At 37.4% G+C, this 12,075-nt stretch overlaps 1 protein-coding gene across 3 annotated transcripts; it reads right to left on the reverse strand.

Moving 5' to 3' along the window:
- Positions 1-4,028: 4,028 nt before the first annotated feature.
- On the reverse strand, positions 4,029-10,627 carry LOC144643865 (cochlin-like). 3 transcript variants are annotated; one of them, XM_078503251.1, is made up of 4 exons: positions 10,509-10,627; positions 5,724-5,894; positions 4,907-5,293; positions 4,029-4,564 (listed from the first exon to the last, which is right to left on the reverse strand). In XM_078503251.1, the coding sequence occupies exons 2-4, from the start codon at positions 5,854-5,856 to the stop codon at positions 4,257-4,259; spliced, it is 828 nt and encodes a 275-aa protein (XP_078359377.1). In that variant the 5' UTR covers positions 5,857-5,894; positions 10,509-10,627; the 3' UTR covers positions 4,029-4,256. The 3 variants fall into 3 exon arrangements, with proteins under 3 accessions (XP_078359377.1, XP_078359379.1, XP_078359378.1); XM_078503253.1 differs by having other exon boundaries at positions 10,467-10,604; XM_078503252.1 differs by having other exon boundaries at positions 5,724-5,890; positions 10,509-10,603.
- Positions 10,628-12,075: the final 1,448 nt, after the last annotated feature.

Raw genomic sequence — 12,075 nt, forward strand, 5'->3', positions numbered from 1 at the left:
GGGATTTAAAAATCTCAAAAAAGTGTTAATATGAATTGTAAATCCACTCATAGCGGTCTGGCCTTACTAAAACCTGGAGAGAGAAAAGACAGTGGGCAGATAAATGAAAGCTGTTCGAGAGTACGCTGTTGAGCAGATTCTGTGAAATTCCCCTTTTTATCCTTTTCTCTCATAAGCCCTCCCAATTCAAAGCCCATATATTTCTTCCAAGTCAACTGTCAAAGTTTAAGGCCACTTTTTTCCTACCAGGTTACCGTCTTGAGAGTTTTAAATTTTATTAAATCTTGGTGACACCGTCCCTTTAATTCATTAATGTAATTCAAATCAGTTTATAAAAACGTTTTTCAGAAAACAAGAAGTTTTTTAATTTCGCTTTAAGCCATCGCACCCCAACCACGGATATAAGACCTACCACATTTAAAAGCCCACATTTCGTACCAAACTGTACAACCCCAGGGCTTATACAAGCAGATTTTTGCACTTTCTTACACGGTTGGGGAGCGTGATGGCCTAATAATGGTCACTGCGCTGGACTCTGGACCAAACAGTCCTGGATAGAGCTTTTGGGGGACAATGCGTTAAGTTCTTTGGAAAGCCTCTCAACTCCCAGAGTCCCTTTCCTTACCCAGGTTAAAAAATGATTACCAGTCAATCTTTAGCTTTTCGGGAAGGGAGGTAACCCTGCGATGGAATAGCATCCCATCCGGGTGGAGTAAAAAATACTCGTTGTCGCTTCACGTTGCGGAAACCGGTATGAGCTCCGGCCGGATGGGCCACTAGGCTCGTAACCTGCCTATTGAGAGACCTGGCGGAGAACTACATAAATGGACCGGGCGGCCATAAATTTTTTTATCGTGAATTGAGGCGCGGCGCTCCCACATTAAGGGGTGACATGGCATAACGAAGAGTAATTGATAATCAATTCCCCGAACTGTTCCAAATTCAGGCCACTGTGTAAAAGAACAAAAGAGGATACGAAGGCACCACTTCCACACCCCCTCCCCCCCCCCCCCGAGCCCCCTCAAAAAAAAAACAACACCAAAAAACACCCCAAACTCCCAACTATTATAAATGCAGATTTCCCGCTCAAAAATAAACCGGTATTTCTATGCATAAATACTTCTGAAACAAACTTCCGTGTCTCTCGTGCTTAGAAATGGACTTTAATAACTCTGATCATTCATTGATTTTTATCTGATCGCCAAATGAATAAACTTAATTAACGGAGCTCGAGCGCAATCTATAAATACACGTCAAGCTCAAACGATGTTCATTTCACAGCAGTTAGAATTTTACTCGAGCTTCTGTATCTCTTCGACTTTCATTGCTGATAACGAGCATTCTGCCTGGAGACACAAAACTTCGTTTGGCCAAAAGGTAGGCGAAAAGATTTAGAGGAATCTTTAAGCGTGAAATAGTTAAAGATAGGCACTTTAAGAATTCCTAAATTTGCATATTTGTGAAAACAGCCAGATCACACAAACAGTTGAAGTTATGTCTGACAGGTATTTTCACTAGTATAAAACCGTTCTATGACATTCTTGCTTTCCTAGTAATTTTTAAAGAAAAAGTAAGAATGACCCTGTTACGGAATGGGCAATTTCTTAAACAGCCAGTTGGGAAATGCGAGCAACAGAAGTTCTTGTGAAACGAATATTGAATAACAACAGCGTATATCTCGACAACAAATAAAATAAAGTTGCCGACATAAAAATTTGGAGAAACGATAGTACGCTCAAAAATCGCCATATCTTTGGCAAAGATCATATCATGTATTTGTTTAAGATATGCAAAGAATACCTGAAAACTGCTTATTATAAACGACTGTAACCCTTTCATGTTTCTCCCGATTATTTGCTGTTAAATGAGCTGATCCGCTGAAATGGCGCTGAAATGGCCAATTTACTAGAGGTTCCATATTTTTTAATCTTAACGGTTACATTTCCCCAATTTTTTTATTAATGGAATCAATTCACCAATGAACAAGCTTTGTTCATGGTAAATGGCTTAATCTAAATCGAGATAACAATGGAGTTATAAGCCTTTCATTTTGTAGTAAATTTGAGACTGTTCAAAACATCGTTAACATACCTTCGAACTTCTTGGCCGTTGATCATCCAAACTCAACATTTGCCGAATCTATTTTGATATATAGAAAGAAGAAAGATAGTTCTTTATAACTATGCCAAGTATGATCGAGAAACTGTGACGGCAGGTTCAGTGTCGAACTAACAAGAACACCTTCGATCCACCATGTTGGCGGGCCGTCACGGACGCTTCAAATCGGCCTTCTCGATATTTTCCAAAATAAAAAGAATTGAAACTTTTTAATATCCATTTGGTAGTTAGGACCCTAAAACAAGACTGCATGCCAAATTTCAGCGAAATCGGTGAGGTACGGTGTCCGCGAACTTTAAAAAAAGCTCGAAAATTATGGAGTATTACACTTAAAGATGTTGTGCCGAGATGCATTTCAAAGGAGTTCACTAACTACGTTTGTTTATTCATTTATTACGGTTTTATCGGCTAATTTTAGAACGCCGAGGCACCTACCAACCTATAACATACTAGACTGTAGCTGTATTCACTCCTTAGAATGACTGTTTTGCCTATTGTTGTGAGAAGAGGTCAAAGTGGAGCTAAAACAATAGATATGAGGCAGGAAGACGAGATTAGTGTTCGAGTTCTTTGCCAATAATCTACTTATTCCGTTTTTTTTTTCCTTGAATAAATTCAAAGAGGCTAACACAGGTCATACTTGTAGTGACACAATGTTCTTCCCTTACCTGGTACAGTTTTAAAGTTGTAAACAAACTGACAAACTGTACCAAAACTGGAACAATCACACAGAAGTTAAGATCTCTGTAAACGTGGCCTAGCCGCCTGAGTGTTATCCATTGGGATCATGGGGAAGTAATGCGGCATGTATGGAAATAGATTTGAAAAGGAAAACCAATTCCTTGCGCAGAAATATAAGCCTGACGAACTCCACGCATTATTACAAACTATAATGTCTATAATATCTATACAAGAGTCAGCTAGACCATAAAATACTTTGTCTTTTATAACAGAATGAAAGCTAAGAGTAGGAAAACGTTTTCAAAAGAGCTTACATCTTTACCGTTATGATTTTTTTAAACAATTAGTGCCAGTTTAAAGTTAGGGTTGTCTTATGTTTACAAAAAAAACATTGACTGAAAATGTGACACGAATGATTTTACAGCTAGGAGTTCTATTCAGTTTAAATCAGTGCGGTCAAGAAAACTTCCTCTTTATCTTCTTTATTTTAAATAAATATTTGAATCGTCTTCTGCGGAAAAGCAGCTTAAGTAATACAAGTTTATTTAATATAAGACATAGTTTTGAAAAACCTTGATATAATAATAAACAGCACTAAACAGCAAACACAATTGATAGTTCCTTTTGTCCCCTTTTCTGAAGATAACTTCGACATTCTTTCTTCTCTGATGCACTTGTTCCTCATGTTTACTCGTCATCTTCTTCCTTTTTTTTCTTATTTGTTTCCATTTTTTGCGTTAACTTCAAGCTCAAAAACCTCCCAGGTGATTTTCAAGTTATTTCCTCATCCAATGTCAGCTTGCACAATATTGCGCTACATCTTTTCATGTACATCGGTTTAAGGGTGTTTTGCGTAAATAAAATTGGTTTGACTTATCTGTTAGGTTTCTGGCTCAGCGCAGTGGTGTTTTATTTTTGGTATAACTACTTCCGATTATTGAACTTTTTTCTTTGTTATGAACAGCCGATTGATGACAAAGCGAACTTGTGGGGCGACAACATCTTCTATTTGGAATATGCACCAAATAGCAGCAAACAAACGCGCTACAAGTAACGACATGTTAATAGTCGACCTCATCGCCTGATGCCGGACTAGCAGTATTGTTGTCACTGGGTAAGACGTCGGGATCAACATCTCAAAACGAATCCATTGTTACACAGATAAAATTGATAAAAGTTCCCCTTTCCCATATTTTAACACGATGAACAATAAACACATCTTAAATGACGTATAAAGTATTTTTTATTACGTCAAAATTATCCCCATAGCGGTTACAGATAATTAGTCTCCATATAATAAATGGAGGCCGGGTACAACTTGCCTTGAAATAACTACGCTTATGCCTATACTGAGCAACAGATTAGTTTCTACATAGAATTAAGGGCGCAGTCATTACTGTTCTCTGTTCTTAAACTATTACAAAGGGAACAAATATGGCGAAGTTGTTCATGATCAGTTAATAGCAAGGAGGGTCATAGTTGACGATGTCCCATTTATCCGGATAGACCTGTTTTACAACCAACTGGATAATATTCCAGAATCCACCCATATTGCTAACTCTGAACAGGAACTTAGCTGGCGGATAGGAGGCCACCTTCACCAGCTCGTCTATTCCATCAATGTAAGATCCAACAGCAACCACAAAAATCTCCACCCTGCTGTTTTTCAGTGCGTTTGCATTGGGTATGGTCAAGTGGGGATCTACGTTTGATTTACCATCAGTGACAAGGAAAACCATCCTCCTATTTGGTAAGGGCCGGCGACCTTTAAAAAATGAAAAAAAAGAAAACATTTATTACAAACAATTCGATGTTAGGAAGCAATGTTAAACGGAACAAAATATTTGCTTTTAGCTGTTGACCCTTGTTCTCGTCTTTGTCTTTAAAATATCAAATCAGTTGCCGAAAACATTGTTACCGATAGAATTAATATTGTGACCCGATTAACCGCGTTTACGAATTTTTTTACTGTCCTTTCACCGGTGTGTACTGAGCCTGACTTACGAATGCTGGTCACATTCTTGACAGGCTTTCATATAGGCGACGTGTATTGTCGTGCCTACGAGCCCGAATGATCTAAGGCTACATGGGTTTGTGTAAATAATACCTGAGTCAGGGTTATCAAACAGTTTCTTTGCTTCTGACAGTCCGGCTTGAGTGTTAGTCGCGCCACCTGGATAAGATATCTCTGTTATCTTACTGGCTGCTGAAGAGTACGGCAAGAACTTGAAATTGACAGTGGCTGAGTTGGAAAAGGTTACCGCCGCGTACTTCGAGTCATATGTGGGATTGTGGAGTGTCTTCATCATGTGTTTAAGTGCCTCTTTTCCCTTCTTGAATTCGCAAGAACCAACCGACCCAGAACCGTCCAAGACTATTACAATATCTTCAATGATCGATGAACGTTTCGTAATGACCGCCCTCTGACCGAAGCCCAGAAAGCTGGTCGCGAGCTTCGTTGCAGTGACTTTGGGGGAAGGAACTTTTTCAAAAGCTGAAAATGAAATGCAGCTTCATTAAGGACAAAAGTGAGGATGATTCTTGTGGAAACAGCTTTCGCGAACAGTGAAATGAAACTTTTGAGTTCAGACTGCATGGATTTTCGTGGAATACGCAAAAATTCGGAATTTGTTGAGTACTTTTTTGTCTTTTTCATGGTCTAAACAAATAATGTAAAACAGAGTTCGCTAACTTGAACTTATGCGTTTCTTTTTTATTGATTTTCAATCAAAATCAACTGGTAGATGATGTATGTTTTACATTTTTTTGTACCTTACACATCAAATCACATGATTTTAAGGACATGAGGTCTAAATTGATGCCAGATGATATTATACTCTTTTTGTACATGGGCAAATGATTAGTTGAATAAAGTCTTTAAGAATACAAGACAAATTTCCGTTGAAAAAATTGAAATTACTTACCCTTATAATAAGGATCGTTCGGATCTGTCGGATAAGTTGGGGGAGTTGGTCTCCAAAACAGTGCTGCACTTGGTCCTGGTAGGATCACAAGCAGGCAGACCACGGAGGCAAAACGGGTAGCAAATCCTGACATTCTCAAGGCTTGATCACTGCACTCTGGCTGTAAACTTTCTGAGGTTGAATTCATGAGTAGATTTGGTTATTATTTCTATGGAGTTATTAATTTAATCTTTTAATCTGGAACAGTTCATCCTTTTTTTACAGCTTTAGCTCTTGAAACAGTGTTCTCTAAAATGGGTATTTCTTGGTCTGACAATTCCCTTTTTAAAACGTGTTTTTGAAAAGGAAAACATTAAAGGTCAAATGAACCACAATTTCGTTCTTTGTTATACATATATTTCCCACGGTGTTGATTAAGAGCCAAAAGATATATTCTGAAGTTTAAAAATAATAGACCACTTTAGCTGCGTTTGTAAATTGCCCATTTCAGATCATGTGAAGTTCTCTATCCGGAAATTATTCATTTATTTCCACGTGAATTTGTTTGAATTTGAAAGAAATAATTCTCAAGGGTAACATCACGTGGCCTGAAATGGGACAATAAACAAACGAAGCTAAAGTGGTCTATTGTACTTTGCATCGCAGAGATATTGCAAGTTGAAAAATGCGGAAAAACAGTTGTGACGTCACGTTTGTGGGCTGTAAGTTTTTGGGAAATTCAAAGCCGATCAGTGTTGGAGCTCACCTGAGTCGGTGACTTCGTTTTGAGAGAAAAATCATGGTGGTTTTGCAGCAATAAACGGCACAAATAATACAAAGTCTAGAGTAAGTACTTTTAAGTTTCCTGAAGATCTTAAAGCTAGAGACCAATGGCTTGTAAAAATGAAAAGAGAATCGTTTAAGGTCATTACCCTAAAATAGAATTGAACATAGATTTTTAACCACACTTCGCCTACTGGTTTATTACTTTAAGGGAACTTAAATTTTCAAATAAAAAAGGGGGGTGACCATATTTGTTTAGGAGCAGGAAAACCTTGTATATTCTATATAATTCCTTTATAATTCCTCTGTGAGTACTGGTAAAGTACACTTTTTTAGCGATAATTTATTTTTCCAACATAGGAATTGATCTGTTTTCATTTTACAGAAAGAATTTGATCGCGAAACCCAAAATATGAGAAAAAATTGACAGGTCACCATACGCGACAATTTACTTCTCTCGCGGACTAAGCCGCATAGAAAAAAAGGCGCCATCAGTTTTGCTTATGTGCGCGCGCTAATTACACGTAAAATTTTGCGCAGTAAGGATGCGCAATGCAATACAGGGCAATGACCTTAAGCCAAAATAAAGACACGCATTTATGCGGCTTATTCCACCCAAAACTGTTAAACAAACTCTGGCGGTCAGAAGGTTTCTGGGTCAGGAGGTTTCTTAAAGAGGGTGCAGTCCAAACGATTTTTTGGCCAGAAAAGAAAATACGCCGAAGAATGTCCGCCGAAGAGCAGTAACTGTCCTTTCAGCTTTTGCTAAACGTGGGGTGTTGGAAGTAAAGATTTTGCATAACTAGAACTAGCTAGAATCTATTTAATTAATTCAGCACTTTTACGTCTTTAATTTGTGGCTAAAATAGGACCAAAAAACAGGTTATAGAAACAAACCTCACAGTGTCCGTGGGGACAGTCGGTAAACGCTCTGTATTTATTATTCACCACTAAATTTTTCCTTAACTTTATTTACTTAAGAATGGACTTTTTTTAGTGTTTGGTGATTTTTCTCTCTATTTCTTTTTTTCATTTGATTTCTTAGAATTTTAAAGCCTGACAGAAGAATTCCGAAAAAATGTAAAATCAGAACGGTCGTGGCGATCAAGAAAGATTTGTCTTAAGCTGTGTTCACACTAGGCCGAAACATGATTAGTCTGTTCACGAATGAAACATGGCGTTGTGAAAAGTGTTCACATCAGGCAGTGCATTGCGCGAATTATGATTGAACCATGATTATTTTGAAACTACCTCACGAGGTAGTTTCAATCATGATCAGACTAGAAACGTTAAAAATGGCGGACATGCGGCGAGGAGACGAGTGCCCAAACGCTTCAAAATTGGGCCTTCAGTGAGACCAAATGTTTATTTAAAATATGGGCTAATGAAGGGATACAATTAGAATTATCGGCGATGGGTAGAAAGCAGAATATTTGGCAAAACATCGCCACGAAAGTTTACGGCGGCGGATACAAGCGCACAGCATTTCAATGCAAAAACAAATTTCACAAAACATTCTACTTTCACCGAAGATAACTGACAATACTGTCCTCTTGCTAAACGCTTGAAAGCCCTGCTCCATTGAAGGGCTTGAAAATAGACAGAAATACAAATATTTAATGGAAACATCATTGTAATTTCTAGCTATATTTTTCGGTTTAAATGTAAAAGATTTATGCAAGAACCGTAAAATCGCATAAATTACACACCAGGCATAAAACGTGTTTGAGACTGACACCTAATGTGAACTATGCAACAACAAGCATGTTTAGGTGAAACATGTTTCGTTAAAACAATTTTTATTCGAAACAAGTTTCGAGTAAATGTGAACACAGCTTTAGTTATAAGCGGTGTTCCGAAGCCTTCTTTTTTAATAAAACGCGATTATCCTTACTATGCCACGGTGAATTTTTTTTGTAATGACCTCAAACAAGCTGGCAAACTGTTAAAGTTTAGCAAGTTACATGTTAATCCTTACCGTAGATTTTACAAAAGAGCAACTTCTTAATTTTGCTCTGAAAACTGTTCTATCATTCTGTCCGCCTCAACTGCCGCACAAATGTGATACTGTCAGTGAACATACCCACCTCTTGAAACAGTTTAAAAGATCGAAGATTTACTTCAAATCTTATCAATCAATAAAGTTGGACAATTTTATGCCGAAATATTAGGAACATGAGAAATGATATAATTGCAACTTGGAAAAAACTTGTCAATTTGTTTTGCATTATTTTCAAGCAAGCCCTAGAACACGATGACGAAATACGTTATACTTGTTTTGCTGGTAAGCTTAATTTATTGTATACTGTCGCCAGGGATAAAAAAAAGTCCTAAAGTCGATTGGAAATTTCAATTCTAAAGAAAATTTATGATTTACTGGAACTTAAGGCAGTTCCCAAGAGAGCGGTGGAACTCGAGCCTAGTTACGGTGTTGTGGGTTCAAAATAATGCCAAAGTCATTACAATAGCTATAACTAGTATCTTTACTCCTAAAAATAACTACTCTGTAAATTTAACATGAAGATACCATCACACAAAATAAAAACGATAATATAATTTGTCAGAGTTGTACTTTCAGCGTACTGTCTCTTCCAGAAGAAACAATTCCTTCGAGTGAGTCCACGTGGGATTCGCCTTTCCGCAGCGGTGAAGATCAAAATTAATTTGAGCTGTAACTGAAGGTTTCATTCTTTGGAACAAGTTTTTGTGTCTTGATGGTGCAAAAAAGGGCGTTAAGAACGCTTAAGGGTTAAGAAATCGCAAAAAACCGGACTCAAAAAAACTTCAGGGTTTGCAACGTCCCTTTTCGAAACTTAATTGCGTAATTTCTTGGAAGGTGAAGATGAAACGCACCTGGTCGATTGTTGCCTCCGCCCGTTTTGCTAGAATCTTTATTTCGATCTACTGACACGAAGGCGGACATCACCGTCAAAATCTCTTCGGATATCTTGCCCAGTCTCGTTCAAATTTTGCATCCTGCATTATAAGCGATCTATTTTTAACTTAACTCCGAAAAGTGGCATGAAACACTTGTAATATCCGGTCCAGCATTCCTACAATTCCAGTTTAGTTTAGTTTGCACATGCGCATAAGCACCGCTTTACAGTGCCACGTCGTCAGATGTATTCAGCAAAGTGTTTGTTATTAAAAAGCATTTATTTAGAGAAAGACTCGCGGTTGTTACAACACTAAATCCAAAGGGCTTTTGATGCCCATTTTGGTGATAAGCGAGTGTTTCCGTCTGATGGTACATTGTTCCAAATCATTCTTATTACGAATATATTTTTTTAGGTTTTTTGTAGCAGGCCTACAGAAGTCATCAAGTTTGATGAATGTCTGCAGCCCGTCTTTTTCTTTCGAAGTCCTAAGAGAGGTTATTATATGCGTATTGGCGACGAAGGCGAGATTGGAATTTCCGCCCATCGCCTTTTGTCCCAAACGAAAACGAATTTTATCCGAGAGACGGAGTAAAGGCACTTTGCTCCAAAACGGTAAATCAAATCTCGCATCTATGACTAAATGTTTTAAAATATCCGCAGCCATTGGAATAAACGTAACAATATAAAAATAACACATGAATTTTGCTTTCTTAAAGGATATCTTGGAAATATAATTTAAACAATTAAAGTTTTAAACATGTTAAAGGGCCAAAGGAAAATTGAAAAACGGTAAATGGACGTCGCCTTCTCAGGATCGGTCAGGACATATCTTGCCTAAAAATCATCAAGCTTAACACATGCCCAGCGAGTTCCTCACTAAAACAATCCAAGAAGAAGAAGTCTTAGTATGAAACGGCAGTTTTCTTTGAATTTGTAGAGGTACGATTTTGCTATACGTATTTTAGTTGCGGTAGGCTTAAGAGTAAAATATGTTTTGGAACCTTATTGGATTATGTAAAACGAGCAAAAAAAGGTTTGAGTAAGAACTATCCTCATTAACTCGTTTGGCATTAGAGCACGAAAACGGGAGCAACCATATTACCTAGCTGTTAGTACTGCAAAACTAGCCACAAACATGACTCACCACAGTGGGATTTTCTTGTTCAGGTGATACCTTCTTCTGTAATAAGCCTTCGTTACTGGCTAGCTCTCTGTGAAGAACTGAATGCAATCGGTTCCTTTCTGTGCTTTACGTGGACCTCAATAGTAACGATCAAATATAAAATTGACATATGTCAAGTACGAAAATTGTGTTTAAGTTCTGGTTACAGCTATCAAGAGTTACTGGCGCCAGTAGGGCCTGCAAATAGCGCATGCTTAGTTGCATTCACTTTCCAAAGGGTTTTTTAATATTTAATTAATGTAAAATTTTCGCCCAGTTCAAGAAAGGGCAAATTCTCACTTATTTTACATACTTCAACAAAAGTGAAAGCAGCCACAGAGAGTGTGAATTCTAACAGTTATTCTTGCATTTTGGAACTCGAATTTAAAGCTAAGTGTGAAATAAAAATAACGCTCAAATGTTTCAATTTTTTAAAAAAGTTGACAACCACTACGAAGTAGTGATGACGAAGCAGGTTTGTCAGTTGTTACCTACGAATATCATTAGTTAAGTTGAGAGAGCTTTTGTTGACATCTGAGTTCCAAGGATAAATAATGTGACTGTTTAAAAGCACGTAGTAAATGACAAGGACAGTTAATGGGAACTTAACTGACTTAACTGTCAACTTTACTTTCTCTCAAACGGACGAAACGTTTTTAATATCGGAATGGCCGTCATATGGCGCCAATTGTTTATCCATTACAAATCACGAACTAAAGGCGACCATGCAATGTTGTTTTTCTTACGAAACCGGGTTTAGCGAGCAATAAATTGTTTGTTTGAAATGAAAACTACTATTGAAAAACTGAGAAATTGGTTCACGATTGCAAATCATAATTATTGGAGGGTGGCGATATTGGTTTTAAGTCGAAGAATCATTTTGGTAAATTTCTGATGAGGTGATTTCCATCCCATAGCAACGTATTACCTGTAACACGAATTGTAATATTTCCATTAAGTAGAGTAAAAAGGATCAATTGCTTTGTTTGCTTTTGCGTTCCAAGTAGAGATGTCGAAGTAGGTATGTTTATAGTTACCTTTTAAAGATGATTTAAGTTCAGAAAGCTTTTGTTAACATTTTAATTTCAAGGATACATAACGTGCCTGTTTAAAGACACTTACTAAGGAGAACAATCAATTCAGTCAACGTAAGTCACGTTTTAAGAAAATACTTTCTCTCAAACAGACGACACGTTTTTAATTTTTGGAATGGCCCTCATATGGCGCCAATTGTTAATCCATTAAACGTCACGAAACTAAAGATCATGCAATGTTGTTTTTCTTACGAAACCGGGTTTAGCGAGCAACAAATTGTTTGTTTGAAATAAAACCTACTGTTGGGAACCTGGGAAATTTGTTCACGATTGGAGGGTGGCGATATTGGTTTTAAGTCGAATAAACTGATCATTTTGGTAAATTTCTGAAAAGGTGATGTATATCACATAGCAACGTATTTCCTGTAAAACGAATTGTAATATTCCCATTAAGAAGAGTAAAAAGGCCTCTAATCGATCAAGTGCTTTGTTTGCTTTTGGGTTTCAAGTAGAGA

This window comes from Oculina patagonica, chromosome 2 (genome assembly GCF_052425735.1).
Source record: "Oculina patagonica isolate OP01 chromosome 2, crgOcupat, whole genome shotgun sequence".
NCBI classification, from domain to species: Eukaryota; Metazoa; Cnidaria; class Anthozoa; order Scleractinia; family Oculinidae; genus Oculina; species Oculina patagonica.